At 37.2% G+C, this 23,614-nt stretch overlaps 1 protein-coding gene across 1 annotated transcript in view; it reads right to left on the minus strand.

Annotated features, from left to right (window-relative positions):
• Positions 1 to 424: 424 nt before the first annotated feature.
• The window catches only part of LOC113074963 (gamma-aminobutyric acid receptor subunit alpha-6-like), a 32,898-nt gene continuing 9,708 nt past the window's right edge, over positions 425 to 23,614 (minus strand). The window contains exons 6-9 of the mRNA XM_026247673.1: positions 19,559 to 19,702; positions 18,287 to 18,439; positions 6,228 to 6,484; positions 425 to 1,153 (exon numbers count right to left, since the gene is read on the minus strand). Of these exons, the coding sequence (XP_026103458.1) occupies positions 623 to 1,153; positions 6,228 to 6,484; positions 18,287 to 18,439; positions 19,559 to 19,702 (1,085 nt within the window). The 3' untranslated portion in view covers positions 425 to 622. The remainder of the gene's footprint in view (positions 1,154 to 6,227; positions 6,485 to 18,286; positions 18,440 to 19,558; positions 19,703 to 23,614) is intronic.

Genomic DNA, 23,614 nt, shown 5'->3' on the forward strand with positions numbered 1-23,614 from the left:
TACATACACCATGATGTGGTTTAAAATTAGATTTCATCACAACTGAAAGAAATACGTTGTGTATTATGTCAGAAATATGTCTTCTTGGCAGACATCTGCATGGTCAGTTCAGAGCTGTTGGGTTTCTGAAAATTCCAGTTTTCCAAATGAAGGATTTTTTTTCCCAGAAGCGTCTCTATGTAAAAAATAATAATACTAATAATCTTTATTATTATAGACTAAACAACCCTGGTATTTATTTTTCTATCTATTTAGTGGCATTGTTCCTCCTGACTGGAAATATGGCTATTCAAAAAGACAACAGATAAATCAATGATTCATTCCTGTGAGATTGCTTGGATTGTTTTTTAATTTAATTATTTTTACTTATTATAATATATCCACATGCTTAATCTTATGTATGGCCCTTTTTTATAAAAAAAAAAAAAAAGAAGAAGAAAAAAAGAAAAACAAAAGTTGTAATATTGTTTCACCCAGATAATCTCTTCTGTGCGCTTGTGCAGTTTTGTCTGCAATCATATAATTAAGTTTCTTGGAATTGCTTGTTAATGTAATCCTTAAGATGGCTCTTTATTCATCTGAGTTGTAGAAAAAAAGGTACAAACATCCAAGCCTGTTCTCGTTAGCCTCCTTTTGCCTCCATGGTGTCTTTGGATAAGTAAACCACCCAGTACACCATGTTGAATGCCCCAAAGGACACTGGGAATAAAATACGTGCATATTCATCGATCTTGCTGGCTCCTCCGGCTGGAGGAGTGGCAGGTTGAGGTGCAGGCTTGGTTTCTTTCTTTTTAATATTCTCTAATTTAGGCCCCAGGAGATGATGAAGAGGTGCGGTGCCCGGAGTTGCAGCGGGCGATGGTTTCTCTGGAACTGTTGGCGTAGAGGGCGGGGCAGGCAGTGTTGTCTTGGACGCAGAGGATGAAGTGGCTGCATTTGATTGGCTGGCAGAACTGGGGCTGAGACGTGATTGGCTTGAAAAACTGCTGGTGCCCTCTGAGGTGAAGGATGATTGGCTGGTCAAGGTCGGTTTGGATGTGGCTGCTCCGCTCTTGCTAGACTTTTCGGTTCTTTGGGTCTTCTTAGAGTCTGGTTGAGACTGAACATTGGAGGTGACACGTTTCCGCAGGTTGCCATTAGTATCTGAGTTTTGCTGTTGGGTAAATTGGAGAAAAGGTAACTATAATGCACAACAGACAACTGTCAATAATGCTGTTCAAGTTGAAAATAATAGAATTAGTTATTGAAAAAAGCATGGATTTCATTATTTACTTAGTTCAAATAGTTCAGGCAAAAATGTAAATTGTATTTAAATGTACTCACCTTCAGGTCTTCCAAGATGTATATGAGCTTGTGTTTTCATTTGAACAGATTTGGAAATGTTTTGCATTACATCACTTGATCATCAGTGGATCCTCTGCAGTGAATGGGTGCCGTTAGAATGAGAGTCCAGACAGCTGATAAAAACATCACAATAATCCACAAGTAATCCACACGTCTGTAGTCCGTTGTTTTAACGCTAGCGTCGCTTCTGGCCGAAATACAAGTCTGTAATCCATAACAATGCTTCCTTGATTGTGATGTTTTTTATCTGCTGTTTGGACTCTGATTCTGACGGCACCCATTCACTTCAGAGGATCCATTGGTGAGCAAGTGATCTAACAAACAAATTTGTTTTGATGAAGAAACAAACTCCTCTACATCTTGGATGGCCTGAGGGCGAGCACATTTTTAGAAAAAGTTCATTTTGGGCTGAACAACACTGACAGTAACTTTAAAATCTTAAAGCAAACAAAGGTACAAAAATAACACTTTGTCTTCTGTAATATGAAGCAATATAAAATCAATTTGTTGTTTAATAATATTTTCAAAAGACTGCATTTCCTCATCTGAGCTGCCAAACCTTTATTTTAATGAGAAGACACGTAAGAAACTTGTATCGTAATCACATAATCAAACTGGTCAAATCAAAGCACATTCATAACCCACTTGACAAAGACCATTTTATTACAGCCAAAATAATACAACTTTTTTATGTACACAAATAATATTTCATGCAGTGAGCATGTGTCTGTAACGAGCAAATGAACAGACGTCATGCTTGCAGTAACGTTCAGGGCTGTAAGGAGCTTTTATGATCAGATGGTTTGCTCTTTGTGGGTGTATGGAGGAGGAGGGTGGAGCTATTCTATAAACAGCTTTTTCATATAAACAAGCACAAGAGAGATGAGTTCACTCAGTGTGTGTGCTCTTGTTTTAGTGACATATGCAGGACACAACTCTGTATAATGACAAGGGTATGACACAGGTATTACAAGGAGAGGGTGACTCCATAGGCGTAATGGTTTTTATACTGTACAAACTGTATATTCCATGGCCCTACACCAAAAATGCCATTTTAACTAATAACTAATACTAATAAATAACTAATAAATAATAAATTATAAATGGGACTTCTTTAAATAAATAAATCAAATCAGGACACTGTAAATCAGGATATATATATATATATATATATATATATATATATATATATATATATATATATATATATATATATCATTATTTTTCTCACTGGACCTGATAACCCAGTTTCACCCTGATATTTTTCACCATTTCCTCTGAGAAATGAACAGTTGGCAAAGTGTAATTGGTGTCTCGTGGTGTGTGGAAAATATGTTAGCGCAAGCTGTGAGGAGAGACAGAAAGAGACTTATACACAGCTCTGAGAGATGTAAACGGTGTCCAAATTCCTGTACCTTCATAGTATTTAATATTTTTGATAAAGATCTTAACTTCTCTGTTGAAAAACATTCTGTGCATATTGTATATAAATCTGCCATGTTGTTAAACAAGAGCTTACTTTTTTAAACTATAAGAAACACATTTCTTGGTAACTACAGTAACTACAGTCACCTACACTTAAAGGTCCTATGACATGAAAATTTCACTTTCTGAGGTTTTTTAAGATTAATATGAGTTCCCCTAGCCTGTATACGGTCCCCAAGTTTCTAGAAATTTGAATCGGTGTAAATCGAGATTTTTCTATCTTTCTCTGCCTTTGAGAAAATGGAAGCTCAATCAGGATGATCTTGAATCTCCTCGTTGAAATCTGTTATTTCAATTGTGATTTAACTACAGAGAGCGATCAAAGAAAGCTCGCCTTTTTTCCGGAGCTGTTACACATCGCGAGTATATCTGCACACTTGCCCAAACTGCCGTTACAATGAATGACACTGTTATGCTGCACAACGGAGCTCTTACTGTATTCATGTGTTTGCTGTTAGCTGTGGTGAAAGCATTTTGTGAGATAACGTGTTGCAATAATGACGAGATCACTGCATCCACGCGATAAACAGACTCTGTCTACTCAATGCTCATCACTGCAGCCTTTCATGTGATGGGAAAAGATCAAAAAATTTTTTATATAGTCCACACTTCCACGATTCGTTAATCTCGTCGGTTGTAATAGTAAAAAAATAAAATAAAAATAATAATATATATATATATATATATATATATATATATATATATATATATATATATATATATATATATATATATATATATATATATATATATATATATATATAACGTTATATTTGAGAGGGGTTCCACATGAACGCATTTCAAATGCAAAGATGTCAGCCAATCACAACAGTTGTGGTTTACTCGGAGTCTCACAGCAGACACGCCCCTTCAAACAGAGCATTCAAGCCAGAGGGCTAATATCAGGATCTAAAAATGCTTTTTATTTCTAAATTTTAAATGTAAAAATCATACTAACAATATAAGTACACCTAAGGGAACATTAAAAAGCATATTATCCATGTCATGGGACCTTTAAAAAGAACCTCCTGGTTTACACATATTTCACAACTCCACTCCAATGGCCCAATGTGTCAAATTCAAATCTCTGCAGATGTAGTACTCGGACACAGGGATTAAACATGATTTCTAGGATTAAACCCATAATGCTGAGTTCATGTCATTTCCCTGATCATTCGTATATTTTACTTGTCTTTTGTTTACTTTGTTTTGTCTCACTTTTCTGTCTTTTTAGGAAAAGAACCGTGCTGACCATGTGATGTACGTACAAAGACTTAAATTGATCCATATTAGGACTTCTTCTTAAATGTTACTTAATGGGTATATATATATATATTTTATAGAGTATTTTCAAAAGTAATGTATTCCTATGATGCAAAATTATGCATCATAACTCCTGGCTTCAGTGTCACATAACTCTTCATTAATCATTCCGATTTATGCTGATTTGGAGATCATTTATTGTCAGTTATTACTGGTGCTAAACTATAAATAATGGTTATTATTATCAATGTTGAAAACAGTTGTGCAGATTCATATTTTTGTGGAAATGGTAAATGGACTGCATTTATATAGCGCTTTCAACAGACCACATGGCCATCCAAAGCGCTTTACAATTTGCCTCACATTCACCCATTCACACACTCATTCATACACCGACTGCGGTGTCAGTTATTCAAGGCGCCATCCAGCTCGTCGGGAGCAGCTGGGCTTAGGTGTCTTGCTCAAGGACACCTTGACACTTGGTCAGGTGGAGCCGGGGATTGAACCACCAACCTTCCGGTTTGAAATATTAATCTTTTTTAACTTTTTTAAAAGTCACCTTTGAGCAATTTAAGGCCTCCTTGGTAAATAGAAATATTAATTAACTAATGATAGGGTATCAATTTCCACAACAATATGAAGCAGCACAACTGTTTTCAACATTCATAATTATAAGAACTGTTTCTTGAGCAGCAAATCAGAATATTATTATGAATTCTGAAGGATCATGTGACACTGAAGACTGGAGTAATGATGCTAAAAATTCAGCTTTGCATCACAGAAATGAATTCAATTTTAAACTGTAATACTATTTAATTAGCTTCTGATTAAATAAATACAGCCTTGGTGAGAATAAGAGACTTCTTTCAAAAAAAAAAAAAAAAAAAAAAAAAAGAAAAAAAAGAAAAAAAAGAAAAGTAGTTTGTTAAAACTATCTATGAAATTATGAAGCAGCACTGAAAACATGTTGTAAATTCCCAAGCTGGATTATTTGTAATGTGTATAAAGTCGAACGTACAGTTCATGCTATGCTGAGCTCAACGACTGAGTCATACGAGCTCTATTAACCTGCATCTGTCAGACTTTCACATTCACCGTAAAGATTCCCATCCTTACTCGGCTAATAAAAATGTGTGTTATGAGGAGCAGAAGATAGAGAGGGAGAAGAGTTACTGGTGATTTTAGAGTCTTACAGAGAGCCACCATTAGATAAGGTACATTAACATATTTAACAGCCAGGAGAAATAAATGACATAAAAACAGGCCCGAAATACATCACATCAACAGTTAGAAAGACACACTTTCACTAAGTCTCACAGCTGTCAGCATGTGCCACTTCTAATCTGGCATCTCTGCTTATGCACAATATCCCAGCAAAAGATGAAATCCACAGCTCTCTCATTATGCTGTCCTTTCAGTTGAAATTAAAATAACATTCAGTTTGCAGAAGTACCATGATGAAACTCTAGCTATGAATGGTCATCATACAATGCAAAAAATTAAATAAATAAATAAATAATAATAATAATAATAATACTTCCTTTCTCCCTCCCTTTTCTTTTTAAAAGCATATTGCTTTTACACATCATACTTTTTAATCTATACCAATAAAGTTAATTGAAAAAAAGTTATACATTAAAGTTAACTATTTATTGCAGTGGTGATAACCTGAATGCAGAATGTGCTGTCATGACAATAATGCAAAAAATGTAATAAAATAATTAATGACTTATGAAATAGATTTCCTTTTCTTTTTGCAAAATTAAAAATATAAATTTTAGTCTTATTTGGTACAATACATAAAGCATCAATTACATGAATTACAAATGAATTACAAAACCTAATGCACATTTTGTTGCACCAGACCTGGAAAATCCTTTCTTCTTTTAATGTATGTATGTATGTGTGTGTGTATATATATATATATATATATATATATATATATATATATATATATAATATACAAAATGTATTTTTATGCTTCTAAGTATCAGTAAGAAGGAATCTTTCTATAGACTTTTTTTGATGTACAGCATAACATTTCACACACTTTGAGAAATGGCAAATTTTAAAGCAAGAACTATGTGTTTTATAATGTATATGTAGTCTATGTAATGTGTGTAACATCATCTCACCTGTAGAACCTCCTCTGTGTCTTTAGCTTTGCCTGACCGTGTGGAGCTCTTGGCGGCGGCTGCGGCCTGTTTTCTCTTGGCTCTCTCTGCCTGAACGTTGGTGAGGTAGTTCACAGCTGCAAACTCGATGAGAGCAGAGAAAACGAAAGCGAAACACACAGCGATGAACCAATCCATGGCAGTGGCATATGAGACCTTGGGCAGAGAGTGCCGAGCGCTGATGCTGAGGGTCGTCATTGTGAGAACAGTGGTGATACCTGTTAGAAAAGCATATTCAAAATATTAATTACAATAACTAGTAGCAAATGTTACTAAATTGTGAGTGTACAAGCTTGAACATGAATGTGTGTTTATGGTTGTGTATTATAAAAATGTGTGTGAATGTATGCATACTCATGACCTGTGAACCGCTTTATATGATGTGCTTTTTAAAATGAACATAGTCTGTAATGAATTGATATGAGCATACAGCTTTTAATGGTAATTTCTACTAAATGATTGTACAAAATCTTTATTGCTTTCAACCAGGTAAAAATACTTCACCTCTGACTGCAAATCATAAATGTAAACAAACAGTTTGAGAATCACTCTAATAGTCCATAAGTGTCCATTAGCTATTATACCTTTATTCTCTTCTCTTTCATATCTATGTCTCCCTCTGGAGTGCTTTAAAACTGACCACCATACAACAATGTAATTTGTTGAGAGTTTAACATCAAGTTAAGTTGATGAGGAAAACAATTAGTGCTTCATCAGTTGACCACAAAAGTCCATGCCATTAGGCCAACAGAAGCAATGGGTTATAAAGACACAATAAGGCACAATGATGCAGTAATTGAAAAAATACACTCTATAGAAAATTAAAATTGTGTTATCATTTACTTAGCTTTAGTCATTCCAAACCTATATGAGTTTCTTTCTTTCTTTTTTTTTCTACTGAACACAAAATAAAACACCAAACAGTTGATGGTAGCCATCAGGCAGCAAGGAAGTCGACCGGAAGTTGAAGTCGGCCGCGTGCCGCCATCTTTTAGCAGAACTTCACTTGGATTAGCATCCCATTGACATCACATTCATTTTGGCGTCACTTTGACAGCTAATTACTTTACATCTGAGGTGTTTAAAGACTCCATTTGTCCATTATTTATTTCTAAAGATACACGACAATGTATAAAGGGCTCCATTACCTTCTATGTTACATTATGGCCCCATAGAAACAGTTTTTGCAAAAATAGGCTAACAATTGCGTCATAACCACTCGACTCTCTGTCGCACAGTACAGAAATTACCGTACAGACAGGAGAAGAAGCTCACAGGCAATTAACTTAATATGGCGTACTGGTGTTATATTTTAATATACTATACAAAATAATTAATCAGAATACTTCTGCTTACTGACGCCAAAGAACTCCCCGCTCAAGCTCGCCATCTCTGCAAGATTAACGATGGCAGTTTGTACGCACAGCTACTAGAAGATTTACATCTGTCAGACAGGTTGCTGATGTCATCAAGCTTAGTTTGAGTCAGAAACGGAAGTGCTAAAAATCGCTAAAAATGGGCTTCACTTGTCTCAATTGAGTTCCAATGTGGTCGCTGTGTCCATTTCTTTAACTGTCTATGGTAGCCATTGACTACCATAGCATTTGTATTTCCTACTATGAAAATCACTGGCTACCAGCAACAGTTTGCTTTCCAATATTCTTCCAAATATATTCTTCTGTGTTCACCAGAAGAAAAAAAAATCTCATCTGGGTTTGGAAAAACATCAGGGTAAGTAAATGATTTTAATTTTTAGGTAGACTATCCCTTTAAAGTCTTCATGAAATGGTATGTATTCACAACCAATTTTAGACCCATAACCAGTTCACCTGATACCGATACTTTTATTTTTTGGTACTTGCCGATACCAAGTACCGATACCGATATTTTTTATTTAAAATGTTGGCATAAAAATAAGTTATACATTGTTCATATAATGTTTTTTTTTTTTTTTTTTTTTTTTTTTTTTTTTTTTTTTTTTTTTTTTTACAAACGTGAGTTTTGAGCAGTGTAGAATAGTGCTTGTTGTTTGTTGTTTCTCTGATCACAAATGCAGACATGGTTTTATGTTTACGCTGCATGATATGTAATGCAAAGTGTAGAAACACAGTATAAGTCATTCTAATCAGTAATTACGTCCCCATTAGATGCAACAAATGCCTCATTTTTAATGGGTTTTATTGGTTTTGTCTAGTCATGCTGGGGCATGGCATCACAGTATGTTAAGGGACATAACATTTCTGTGACACGCTTGAGGTATTCGGCCAATCATAACGCACTGGATATCTGGCCAATCAGAGCACACCTTGCTTTTCAGAACAATGAAGCGGGGCATAGAGGAGCAACAATAATGAACATTATATGGAAAATAATGTGTTTTTCTTAACCTTAAACCACATAAACACATTGCATTACACCAAATACACAAAATAATGTTATTTTTAGCAACACCACATGACACATGTTCTTCACACTATGGTTCAGTAATAAAACGAATCAATAAAAGGTATTTTGCTTGTAATAATGTGTAATAATGTAATAATAGTGTGTAATAATAACTTGGAATAACTGGTGCACACAACAATATGCAGGGGAAGCATTTTCCTCTTTTTAATATTTATTGTATTATTCGCATGTGGATTTTTTTTTAAACAGAAGAAAAAATATAGTTCTCTGCAAATAATGAAGAATTTTCAGCTTTAAGAACTTCTCCAAGCATTCAATTTTTTGGTCCATGTTCTAGGTTTATTCGGTTTATTTAGTCATACTGTGGGCCTGACAAAAATGTTAAAGGTCAGATCAAAAATGAGGTAGATGTCTTCAGCAGTAACACTTTAAACCACCAGGGGGAGTCGGGAATTCACTCTTAACCTGAATGTCTGAAGTTGGAAGCATTTTTCTCTCAGTGAAACTAAACCCTGCCACAGAGCAGTGAGCATGCCAGACGTGAGTCACACATACACCAACACACAAATCACGGAGGCAGCCAGTATCCCTTCTCCTCCCACACACACACACAGAATCTCTCTCGACTCACACATAAACCTTCATGCATACACTAATAAAACATAAGAAAACACACATACAAACCTCTCGCACATCAAGCCAGCCCCGCACACAATACAAACACACTCTCCCACATATTCTCTCTGCATTCTGGAGTTTGCAAGACGTTAGAAATAAACACGGACATAAAAAAGGCACTTTCACATTTTTAATTTGCTGTTTGTTGATTGGCGTGGCAGCTGTTTTCTTTCCATTTGAAATTAAACCAGTCAAGAACATTTCTGGGTCAGTTTCAATTCAAAATCAAACTAATTAAAATAAGCTTAAAACCAAAGCCTGGCTTGATGTTTTTTTTATTGTTGGCATTAGCATTATTTCCATGACAACTAAGCACATTTGTCCTCAATTCTCATTATTGTAATGCAAACAAAATCAAATTTTCATTACTCTAATGTGTAAAGAAATTATACATGATAGTCAGCTTTTATGTTGATTTTCATGAAAACATAGTATTACAGTACTACTGTAATAGTGTAAAAATACAACATTGCTACACTACAGCAATGAATATATATATATATATATATATATATATATATATATATATATATATATATATATATATATATATATATACTTCTAACACTAGCTTGCTCTATTCTTTTTCTATTATATTTGTTGTCTTTTTATTTATTATATTATTTAAAAGCCCTTGCTATGTGTTCTGCGTTTAAGCTAACTGAGACTTGTTATAGCACTTACATATCATTGCTCTTTTTTTTTTATTTTAATTGCTTCCATTGTCCTCATTTGTTAGTTGCTTTGGATAAAAGTGTCTCCTAATTGACCAAATGTAAATGTAAATGTAATGTAGTCTTTGCAACTTTACAGATCTCATTAATGCACCAAGAGCTTGTAACACTCCAAACAGAAAGGAAAATTTTAAAACGCATCTTATGACCCCTTTAATTTATAATTTACATATGAAGGTTAGAATTAGTATAAATATATGGGAAAGTGTTTAACTTCCTGTTTGTTTTTCTTAATATTTAACATTTATTTAAACAAACAAACTATATATATTTATTTATATATATATATATATATATATATATATATATATATATATATATATATATATATATATATATATATATATATATATATATATATATATATGGTAAATTTAGTATACATTTTAATAAAAAAATATTAAACAATAATAACAATCTCATGGATCCACAACAGGCTTAATCTTCTTAAAATTTCAAATGTTAAATAATTTGAATATTATGATAAATATATTTATTTATTTATTTGTTTCATATTTTGCTAAAAATAAAATAATTGATTAAAATATTGAATCATTATAAAATAAAAATGTTAAACGCAGTTAAATAAATAACTTCTTGAATTCGGGGTAAATGATAACCTGGGCCTGTTCTCTATATTTGCACCCTATATTATAAAACTCATATCTCAAAGCTGCTCATCTCTACAGAAAATGCCTATGGAGAGCAGCATTCTCTTTCTCTCTTTCCTCACACGGAAGACAAACACAAGTGTTGTTACATATATGTTAATTTTTGTTTGTAACAGCAAAATATCAAAACCACGAAAAAAACAAGTTAACATCTTCACCTGAGTTACTTTACTACAGCGGTAAAGAGATACCGCTAGTGCTCATGGTGGCTCTCAGACCTGCGGGATTTGCATTGAGCTCAGGTTCAAATAAAAACAAATCCATGGTGAAACTGCCTATATGATGAGCTCACAGCTCCGGAGAATAATCCACACTCTCTGGAAAACTTCACACGATCACCACGCACTCACAAACACCCACATGCAGACTGATCTGGAACGATCAATAGGTACATCACAGGCTACATTTAGCCAGGGGTGCTGGATGTGTTGTGCACTGCCGGATCCACAGTGCTGTGAGAGCTTTGCTTTAGTGCTCTTATGCGACTGGCTGAGAAGAATGAGAGAGCTCTGTCACCAAAACAAATGTTAATGGAACAAACAAAAGGAGTTACAAAGCAGGACACGACCATCAATCAGCTGCTAACTAACAGTAAAAGTAACAAATTTATAGAAAACGTTTACCGAAAAAGGCAATTCTGTCAATATTTCATCACCCTCATGCCATTCCATACTGTCTTTTTTTTTTTTGGTATTCTGTGAACTTTGCTTCTGAAAATGTGCCATGACAGATTTGATGTCAATGACACCAAACAACATTGGATTTCATTATAACATTACATTTTATTTGTTTTCCACAGATGAACAAAAGTCTAACAAGTTTGACATTACTTGAAAATAGTAAAAGATGAGTAAACAACAGTATTTACTATGATTATTACAGTATTTTGTATAGGATTCTACACCCCCAGCCGCTTTTTAGAAAGTGTTGCAAAAGTTAAACACACTATTGTAGCTTTATATCTTAAATGTTCTGGGTAGATAAAAATAAATAAATAAATCAAATTAAATAAATAAATAAATCATTTTATTGAACACTCCCAAACTAATTTCAAACTACATTGTGATGACAAAAGGTAGAAAAAAACAATCAGTAATGGAGCCATTTGGAAGCCAGTAACCTTCCAAAATACACTCGAGCCATGTGTAGAGAAAGCAAAATATGGAAGTCATCCCAGAAGAGATAAATAACAGATCATTGTGGTCTCCTGCTGCGTCCATTCTGAACATGCACCAGCCATCAAAAACCCACTCTGTCATTACCCAGAAACCCCTTCACTAAGCACACTTCCATCTAGGCCATGAAAATCCGTTCCTCTGGACTGGGTCCAAGCGCACTGCTCTGTTAGTAGCCATCTGAAGATGGGTCATTGTTACACTTTTCCAGTGGAGAATGAGAGCATGCTATTCTCAGCATCTCCAGTGCCCCAGGTGAAGTGTGGAAGGAAACAGGAGGTGCATGCACGAGTGTACGCGAGTGTGAATGAGTGTCTGCGGATGTAGTAGTGTTTTGTCGTGTTTGCAGCAGACAGATTAGGTCACAGCACATAAAGGGTATTCAGGACTGACCAGGCACATGGTGCTAAAATATCTATGGAAATGAACAGGACAGTTTAGTATGAAGAAGAAAAGAGACTAGTAGTGTACAAATCCACACATGCATCACACACGAGAAAGGCCTTTTCTTTTTTGTGCTGTGCTTTTGGCTGTTCACAAAATAAGACATTCAAATGTGTGCATTGTGAACGTAGCAAGCTTGTTTCATATGTTATATTGGATTTTACAAAAAAAGTGTGTAAATTCTGCTGGATTTACACAAACAACTACATACCATAGCCAAATTAATGATAGTTTGTATAATCAGTTAAGCAAAGAATAACAAAAAAACTAAAAATTGCAGTTCCAAATCAGGATCCCCCTGGAAACGCCTCTCACACACTGATCACAACACCTGTGCGTGATGAGTGGTGTACCTGGAGCTTGTTCCCACCGGCTACAAAAGCCAGAATAAGAGGCTTTCAAGGCGAGTTGGACTGAAGGTCTAGAAGGCTCTAACATACCTCTTTTTTGCTCACTTTCAGACTCATATGGCATCTCAGGAGAGTGACATTCACCACAGCACCGCACCCCATGAGCACAGAGTGGAAGCCTGCACCTGTCACCTGAGCATGTGAGATCAGTTATATGTGTTAATAAATAACCCTCTGGGGCACTTACCAGCAGTACAGAGTCTGTGTTCTCATTCACCCTGCGACATATGGTGGAGAATGCGGGAATGGCAGGTGAATTGAGACACAGACTTGTGATCGCCAGGTTACTATTACGATCTCTCTGTTTCACCTATTAGAACCACTTTCTTGGCTTCTCAGATGGTGAGGATTCAGGCTCCCCAACTCGCCTGACTGGCTCACCTGTGGCTCCTTGTCGGGTTGCCCACCGCAGATCAAGTGGCATAGAAGGTCACTGTGAATCGGCTGTTACGAGCACTGCCCTCAGGACATCGCAACCCTGGTCGAAGCCATTGAGCTGACGGAAGCATTGAATGCCTGCGAAGCAGGGGAGAGAGCAGGCTTGACACCCCGCAGGGTGATGGAGCGGCATCCACTCGAAGGTGCACCGCGACCAGTAAGCAGACCGACGGTCCCATACCTCGTCCAGCAGTTCGGTCACCTTGGTACATCCCACCATGGTGAAGCCTCAACCCGACCAAAAATCACAGATACCACTCGCCTGCATACATGGCCCGCATGGAAATGGATAGTGAGAGGGAGGGTGAATCCACCATCTGTCTACCTCTATAAGTTTTTCGCTGGTCACGCCAGGGGGCTCCTTCTGCCGAGAATAACGAGAAGACAACCGCCTGTGGAATTGTTGGGAACAAGTATGCCACACTGACGAAGTAGACGGGGTACCGGCCCCAAATACCCTTAGGGCTGTGCAAAAAATCAAATGTGATTTTTCATGCGCATCTCGTCAGTAAAGGCGCTCCTGTGATTTGAAGTACATCTCCAGCACATGCGTTCAGATCAGGGTTGCCAGGTTTTCAAAACAAATCCTGCCCACTTGATTCTCAAAACTAGTCCAAAACTAGCCCGATCACATTTACAGGAGGTTCCCCGATAAAAAATTGTGTCCCGGGGTTAAAAAACATGTTTTTTGGCAGGTTTGCTTGGTAAAATTAGCATTTTAGGGGCTAAACATCCCTTTATTGGTATTGGGGTGGCTTCAACCCACGGACATGAATAACAACCGCGGACTTGGCAACACTGGTTCAGGTTGAGCAGCATTTACTACACAGAGCCGTAGCCCACTGACAAACTAAACAAAATTTCATTTAAAATTGACAAAGAATCACCACCGATTTTGAAATCGATTTTGTGTGGATTTTCAGTGAACTATGGTTCCCTATTTGTCGGTCACTTTTTTCATATTTGGCAGGGTTGCCCCCTTCGGGTGTTGTCGCCACTGCCGAATTGGACCCAGAGTTGACAGCCGTGCTTGCCCGGGCAGCTGTGAGCATCAGGATGGAGCTGAATGCACCGCACAGCCCTGAGTGCTCATGGCTGTTCGATTGGTTCTCGTGTAGAGCATGGCTCACAACCACGTTTTTCTCTGGTTCCTTTCTTCCCGGATGTGCATGGGGAGGTGATGTAGTCGTGGATGGCCCCGGAAGTCACGAAACAGTACCTCGGGAAGGCGATGTTCACTAGTGCCATTTCTTGTTCAGCCTGGTCTGTATGAGAGATGTTGACAAAGTACACTTTCTCAACGCTCCCATCTCCCAGGCTGTCCTGTGTGGCGACACTGTCAGTGGCTGTGTCCAGCAGTTCCTAACAGAACAGCAGCACTGACTGAGGCCATACATCACATATCACCCCGATGTGATCCTCTGGTTGCCACCATTCCATCGTGGGCAGTGCCTCAGCCTGCTCGTCGCCATGGGCACCCCCCTCCATCCTCCACACCAGCCCCCCCCCCCATGCTGAGTTCTTCGAGGCCAGCGCTTCGAGCCCTGCGCAGGAAAGCGGCGACCCCGTGTCACTTCCACCTGTGAAGTCCTCTAGGAAGACGACTAAGCGGCCCCCTCAATTCTGAGATGTGGGAGACTGCTCTTCAGGAGCTGGCGGAGACAGCGCCACTCCTTCCCCCAGAAGAGGGCCGGGTGGAGAATCCACAGTTTTTATTTCTTCTGTTCTGCCGCTGGTCCAATGGCCGGCGGCACCCACTTTTTTCATAAAAGAGCAAATTTCCCTTTCCTCCGAGTTGCAAGGCTTGTGGGTTTACGATGAGCGACACTCTGCCTCCTCATTCTCACCCACGGCGCCCCCTTTCGCCAGTGGTCAAGAGGTCATGGTTCGGAGACACAACGTCTCTCCACGCATCTCTGGCCAGTTCCTCTGGGAACACGAGGAGTGTGGCTGTGATGACTCGGAATGTGATTCCTTTTGGGCCATCTGACACAACCACCCAACGCTACACCACTGCGGGTATGTCGACTGTCCCTCTGGTGCCACCTGTACGGAGTTTGGGAGTGTGGCTTGCACTGCCCAACCTGTCACGCTGGCTCATTCGGATGGTCCGACTCAGTTACACAATTCAGTTCACCCGGCGACCTCCCAAGTTCAATGGTGTGCTCGAGACTTCGGTGGCAGTCCGGGATGCCTCTGTCTTGCGCGAGGAGATTGCTGTCCTGCTCGCGAAGGATGCAATCGATCCTGGATCTGTGAGTCTTGAATCGGGCCCCTCACAAACTCCCGTTCAAGATGCTGATGCAGAAATGCATTATCAAATGTGTTCAGCCCCAGGACTGATTTGCAGCGATCGACTTGAAAGACGCGTACTTTCATGTCTCAATCCTCCCTCGCCACAGAACGTTTCTGCGGTTTGCATTCGAGGGTCATGACATGGCAGTACAAGGGCCACCCCTTCGGGCTCTCCCTGTCTCCCCGTGTCTTCACGAAGGTCGCGGAGGGCGCCCTTGCCCCACTCTGGGAAGTGGGCATCAGGATCCTCAACTATCTTGACGACTGGCTCATTATGGCCTGGTCCCGAGAGCACTTGTGTGATCACATGGACTTGGTGCTCCGGCACCTCAGTCAGTTGGGGTTTTAGTGAAACCCTGGGCAGAACCACCATCATTGAGCACGAAATCCGCACACCACCAGGAGTCGTCGTAATCCGGCAGCATCCCTACCGGATACCAGAAGCTCGCCGGCCTGCTATAGAGGAGGAGATAAAAAAGATGTTCCATCTAAGAATCATTGAGCCCTCCCATAGCCCCTGGGCCAGTCCAATCATGATGGTACCGAAGCAGGACAACACCCTCCGGTTCTGTAACGACTTCAGGAAGCTTAACCAAGTCTCCACCTTCGGGTATTCTATACCACAGGTGGATGAGCTCCTGGACCGGCTAGGGAATGCCAGGTATATCAGCACCTTGGACCTGACAAAAGGGTACTGGCAGGTACCCCTTTCCCAAAGCTCTCGGGCAAAGACCACCTCCAGCACTCCCAATGGCCACTGGCATTACCGGGTGCTTCCCTTCGGCCTTAACGTGGCTCCAGCCAAGTTCCAGCGGCTGATGGATGTTTAGCTCAAGCCACATCAAGCCTACGCCGCGGCTTACCTGGACGACGTCATTATCCACTGAGAGCTGGGAGACGCACCTGGAGCATCTACGGAGGGTGTTGACGGAGCTCCAGTGGGCTGGCCTGATGGTCAACCCCAAGAAGTGTCACCTCAGCCTAACCAAAGCCCAATACCTGGGCTACAAGATTGGGAGAGGGCTCATCATTCCCCAGGAGAAGAAGGCTGAGGCAATGAAGAAGTTCCCATGTCCCACAAACAAAACCCAGGTACGAGTTTTCTTGGGGTTGGCGATGTCCACTGATGCTTCATTCCTAACTTCTCCTCTATAGCCTGCCCCCTGTAAGACCTAACCAGGAAAGGGAAAGATAGTCTGGACCCTGGAAACCAATGACACATTCCAGATCCTGAAAATGGCCCTGACGTCGTCCCCTGTCTTATACTGTCTTAACTTCAGCTGCCCCTTCACCCTGTACACCGACATCTCCGACACTTACATATAGTCTTGTTTTCCATTACAAATACTAAACCTTCTTTTTTTAAATCAAGATATATTTAATTGAGAAGCAAAATTAATGAGATATTAAAACACCTAAAAATTAAGTATATATATATTAAGAAAAGTACACTTAATTCAATGGAAAAAAAGTATTATTTTTTTCTGACCCCACTGACAATTTTTTTCTTTCTTGTTTGAATCATAAACTCACTTTATTTTGATACACTGCTCAGCAAACAAGAACTCATTTGTATCTTCATTTAAGAATGTTTACATATTTTCCTTGGAAAAAAAGGCAAGATTAATGAGTAAATAATTTTTTTGTAGTGTCTGAAACCATCTTTTGAAAATATGATTCAATAACTTTCACTGAATTAGAAAAAAAAACATTTTATATGAAGTGTGAAACTATAATATACACACACTTGCTCACATTTTGTTTTAATTTGATCCTGCAACACATATAAACCAAACTCTCTCTCGTTTTTATAGCATTGGGAATCGCCAAATACCTAATGATACGATACACATGGTAATACATGTTATGATTCAGTAGCTTGTGAGGCATCACAGCATTGTAATTGGATCAAGACTAAAGACTCACCTAGCTAAAACTTTAACACAATCAGAAAATGTTCTACATGAAGATAGATTAAAGTGTTTCACACTTGTTCTGGGTAAAAAACAAACAAACAAAATAAAAGCTCTTATGCTTACCAAGGCTGCATTTATTTGATTAAATATACAGTAATTACAGTACAATTGTGAAATATTATAACAAATTAAAATAACTGTTTTCTATTTGAATATATAAGAAATGTAATTTATTCCTGTGATACAAAGCTGAATTTTCAGTATCTTTACTCAAGCCTTAAGTGTCACATAATGCTTCATAAATCATTCTAATATGATGGTTTGGTCTTCAAGAAACATTTCTTATTATTATCAATATTGAAAACAGTTGTGTTGCTTAATATTTTTGTTAACTTGGATACATAATCTTAGAAAATTATGAAAGAAAGAAATAAAGAAAGAAAAATGTACCTGCTGTTTGAAAATGTTAAAAGTTTCTTTAACAATAGAAAATGCATGAATATTTAATGGTAACAGCTTTAAGGCAGCTCAAAGTTGGATGTCATTTGCTAAAAAATGTAGTGTCACATTTCACGCACCACACAGAATACCTTTAGCACTGCAATCATGGTAAAAAAGTAATGCTAATCTACATTCAAAAGGTTAAAAAATAAAATGACCCACGGTTTCACACAGTGAAATGAGACAAAAAGAAAAAAAAAGGAATAGTAACATAAAGAAAGATAAATGGAAAGAGTGAGGAAGGGAGGAAAATATGACAGAAGGAAGCAGCATTTTTCTCTGTATTTGCATGAAAATGGTGTTGGCAGCTCAGAGGGGTAAACGGTGCAGAAGATTTGAGAGTAACACGTACCAAAGACAGTTCTGGCGGGCACGGATTCCTTATTTATCCAGAAAGACACTTGAGAAAGGATTACAGTCATGATGCAGGGGATGTATGTCTGAATCATGAAGTAGCCCATTTTCCGTTTCAAATGGAAGTAGACCGTCATTACCACATATTCACCTGAAAGAACAGAAAAACAGAAACAGGAAAGTGCCTTATTAGCCCAAGAGCGGACACGCAAAGGAACAAGGTCAGAATGACAGTCTGTCACCACAGCAGACTTATTTTGGCTGAACAGCAAAGTTTTCTGGCTGTTAAGCTACGCTGGCAGATTCATCTTATTTTAACAGAATGAGGCTCACAGCCTTATTGGGAAACAGCGCTGCAGTAATCAAACCACATCCTGAATACTCCAGATCTCTTTTGGTAATTTTGATCAAAAAGACGTAATAAATAATCAAATGCAATTTATCTTTCCTCACTTGTGTTTCACTGAGGTGCACAGTTGCTAAAAAACCAAGCCGTTCTGCAAGCGCTCATACTGACCTTTACATTCAAGCTGACATTAGTCCTTGTGGCATGAGTAAAAATGTTTTTCTTTTAATCTAGCTTACGTTGTTATCAGATATTCTCCATATGCTTTGATCAGATGACTCGGACACAGACCAGGTGTCTCTGAATGTGCAGACTGATAAGAACTTAAGGCTTGTGGTATTTGTAGCACGGTTAAGGCATAACATCTGTGGGGGCTTGATGTTTTAAATGTCATTTTTCAATTAGATTAAGCAGCATAAACAAAATTAGATTTGCATTTCCAGAAAGAAATAACAGTTTTTGAGTTTACGGTAAGTTTAGATTTTTAAATCACTGAGTTCTAAGATCAGTGATAAATAAATATATTTACAATGAAATATTTCCCATTTAAATGTTGTTCTGTTGAACCTAATCAAAGAATCCCAAAACAATGTTTCCACAAAAATCTGAAGCAGCACAACTGTTTTCAACATTAATAATAACAATAAGCAAATCAGCATATAAAAATGATTTCTGAAGGAAAATGAAAAATCACAGCAATAAATTACATTTCGAGATATATTCAAATACAAAACAGTTATTTTAAATGTAATAACATTTTACAGTATTACTTTATTTAATTAAATAAATGCTGCTAAAAATAATTTTAAATTGAATTTCAAACATCTTACAGACCCCAAACATTTGAACGGTAGTATACTGCATATTGCAAGATATTTGCAGCGAAAATGTTGGTGTCACTGTGTGTGTGTTATGTGTCTGTACCTGTGATAGATTTTACAGTCTCGCTTGACACAGTCTGTCCGATCAGGTCGTACTGTACCAGGCTGGACGACTCAGGTGGGACCTCCACAGAATGCTGCGGGCCTTTGGTCCAGGTGTAGATCATCTCAGTCTTTGGGTAGGCATCTGACACACAAAAAAGAGCTGTCCTAACAAGACCTTATGATATGTAACCCTGGACCACAAAACCAGTCTTAAGTATAAGGGGTATAATTTTAGCAATAGTCAAAAAAACAAAAATTTATATAATTTATATGGGACAAAATTTTAGATTTTTCTTTTATGCCAAAAATCTAAGGATCATGTTCCATGAAGAAATTTTGTCCTACCGTAAATATATAAAAACTTAATTTTTGATTAGTAATAAGCATTGCTAATAATTAATTTGGACAACTTCAAAGGCGATTTTCTCAGTATTTAGAATTTTTTTGCACCCACAGATTCCAGATTTTCAAATAGTTGTATCTTGGCCAAATATTGTCTGATATTAATAAACCATACATCAATGGTAAGCTTATTTATCTCAGTTTTGAAAAATTGACACTTAAAACTGATTTTCTGGTCCAGGGTAACATATATAGAATATGTGTGCATAACACTAACAATCAGACCATATATGTGGCATTGTGTGTATCCCAGTGGAAATGAAAAAGACTAATGTGTTTAAACAGAGAGTAAATGGACTCTTTTGCTGCAGTCTCCTGATGCTCAGATTTTTCTCCAGAGAAAAAAAGCCTTAGGTAAACTGGAAACAAACGAGGCACTTGCTGGCATATTGCTAGAAACTGCAGATGACTGGAAAAAAATTTGTTTATATTGAGATTTATGATTGCAGATTTTGGTAGCTTTGGCAAATCTGAGCACAGACATTGGTGAGATTGTTGTTCTAGTGAAGTTTCATGTGAGATTAATGGCTTCTTTTCTCAAGAGAATTTAATTTAATAATACAAATTTTTTATAAAAAAACTTTTAAAAAGTATTTTTTTTAGTACAAATATCTAAACATTTTTAAATGACAATGCATCCACTAGAGAAGTAAAAATACTTTGTATATTAAGTTTTGTTTTCTAAAAAACTAAGTGAGTTTTTACTCAAAACAAGAACAATTATCTTCCAGTTATCTGTAAGAAAAAATATGTTATATATTATATATATATATATATGTATATATATATATATATATATATATATATATATATATATATATATATATATATATATATATATATATATTTGGATTTGGATGCATAAAAAAAAAAAAAAAAAAAAAAAAAAAACATAATACCTTAAGACATTTAACTTCTTTAGTTAATATAACTTGATTTAAGAATGTTTATATATTTGTTCTGGAAAACAAGAAAAAAAATATTTAGGAAGAAACAAATGAGATATTAAAGAGATCTAATTTATGATTTTTCTTTCCAAAAACTGCTGCGAACAGGAAGAACAAACTCCACCATATCTACAACTGTCTCGTTGTAACTATTTTTATTCCACCGAAAAAAAAATAAAGGGGTTAATACCTCAATTAAACATATCTGACAACATTATTACATCTCCATAGCTATGAAAGAGCATTTTTGAGCAATAAATCTTCCTCTGGGTATATGCCTACGCATGGAACTGTGCGTATTAGTCCTTGAGCTCGGGGTCGAACGGTCGCCGCTTAGACACTGATCTTTTTTTCACTGCTGCCCACTTCCTCCACTGTACGTGCCAATCTCAAATCCGAGCCAAGCAGAACAATCAGCCTGACACAGAAATCAGATCCGCTGAGAAGTTCTCCTGCTTGGAATCAGACAGATTTCATTTATGGGGTGAATCCATACATCAAACGGCTCATGCTCTCGGAGTAGAGACTGACTGAACATCCAGGAGTCCATCAGCACGTTCCCTGTGCTCCTGTCCTCCTTTGAGATCATCAACATAATCATCTCTATCTTCCTTAATTCTTTTTTTTCCTCTCCTCCTTGCTGTCTCTTTCTCCTTTTTTTTCTGAACCCCCACACACTGGGAAATAGAGCAGAGCAAGGGCTTCCAAGACACCCACCAACAACCCCATGAAAATAGAAAGAGAGTGAGCAAGAGACAAGAGAGAGGGGACAAAGAGACTAAGCAAGTTTTGATCCAAAGTCACACTGGGCATGACAGAATTTTTCGAGGGGAATTGAACGAACCCATGCGGGAGAAAAAGATGGATCAGATAAACATGAGTATAATAACAAACGATTTTCTGGAGACTGGAACTTGTCAGAGCAAAAGTTTCTGTCAAAAATGTCTCTATTTGCCAGGGGTATTTAAATGAGCTAAAATAAAACCATTTTCTTTACTTGAAACAAAATGAATGTTAACTGAAATTAATATAATAACAACCTTTTAATCTACGTATATAATATAGCCTATAATCAACCTATAATAATAACCTATTTATAACCTGAAGTACCAAAATAAATAAAACAAAAACTAATAAATACTAATGAATAAAAGCAGTCTAGAGATATAAAAAGCTAATAAAAATGACAAACAAAATTAACTTAACTTTTAAAAGTATATTATCAATATGAATAAAATAATACAGGTTGTTACTAAGATGAGATACTACGATTTTTAGTTAAAGCATAAGAAAGCTTTCTTAAAAACAGTTTTGTTTTTTGGGCTGTGCAGTTTTGTCAAAAATGTTATAACTGTATTTAAATATGACAATAGATAATAGTTGTCGGTAACAATAAAATTATTATTATTCAGTTTTTATTAAATTTTATTACTCAATTAAAATATAAACAAAATAAATAGGGCCTATTGCTTTTGTAAAATTTCATTGTAAAAAAAATGAATACTTAAAAAAATATATATATTAATAATAATAATAAATATTATATTAATTTACATTACAACTATAAAATTATAATTCCAATATTTATGGCTGCCTTAATCACTTAATTCCCAAATATTAAACCAACAAGTTTTTATGGCAGAAAGTAGGAACGCAGGGGTAAGGAACTAAGGAAGTCTAGTAAACCACAAAACTGTGTTACAAACCAGTGTGTTTATAATTATGACAACATTCTGCCTTAAAAACTTGTTGGTTTAATATAATTATAAACACTTATGAAAATACATTTGATCTAGTAAGATAAGAAACACCAGATCGCAATATCAAGCACCATAACAAGCTTTGGGAAGATGGTTTCTGTACTTTGTCTTTAAAAATGCAACCCAAACTCAGAGCAGATGCGAAGATTAGTTCAAGTGAGCCACATCAACTACAAACTGAGAGACTGAAAGCACCAGACCACAAGCTGCGTGTGTAAATGAACAAAGTGCCGTGCTTCACTCTGAAACATGCATTGCATATATTTATTTAATTTAACCACAACCTTTGATAATACTACTACTACTATTTCTGTTCTAAGGTTTAGTACTTGTACAGTACAAATCACTAATCCTAACTCTTCTAGTGACCTCAGCAACCATAACATAATACATGAATACAGAAGAAAGAGAATGACATGACATGAGATAGGAGCAGAAAACTGTATTAGAGTGCAAAGGAAAGAGTGTAAAATGAAAACGAGAGCTGTTATAGGTCTGCGCTGTCCCGGGGCAGGAGGGAAAGCTGTGGTGACCTTCTCGCCTCTACAGGGGATGAAAAGCTCTCTGTCTAGATGCTTCCCCTCCGGCCCAGAGAAAGGACAGAAAGATGTATAAGCAGACACAGAAGAGAGAGCAAGATATCCGTCAGCACATTAGCACAGTCACCACTAAAAAACCAAAACATCGAGATCGTCCTCCATCACAATGTCACAACGCGCCAGCAGGAGCTCTCTGGGCTGATTTTATCTCCAGATCTTCCAGCAGTCTCCATAAAAGAGCCCTACCCACCTGCCACATATTCCCATTTGAGATTACGCCTTTTCAGATGTCTCTTTCTGTTCCTGAACTTTTTTTTTTTTCCATTTTCATTTTTGCTGACCGACTGTCATGAACAGTCCTGCTGATATGGAGATTCTTTGTTCAGTTTTTAGAATATGAACCAAC

The sequence above is a fragment of the Carassius auratus genome, unplaced genomic scaffold (genome assembly GCF_003368295.1).
Source record: "Carassius auratus strain Wakin unplaced genomic scaffold, ASM336829v1 scaf_tig00015876, whole genome shotgun sequence".
Lineage (NCBI taxonomy): Eukaryota > Metazoa > Chordata > Actinopteri > Cypriniformes > Cyprinidae > Carassius > Carassius auratus.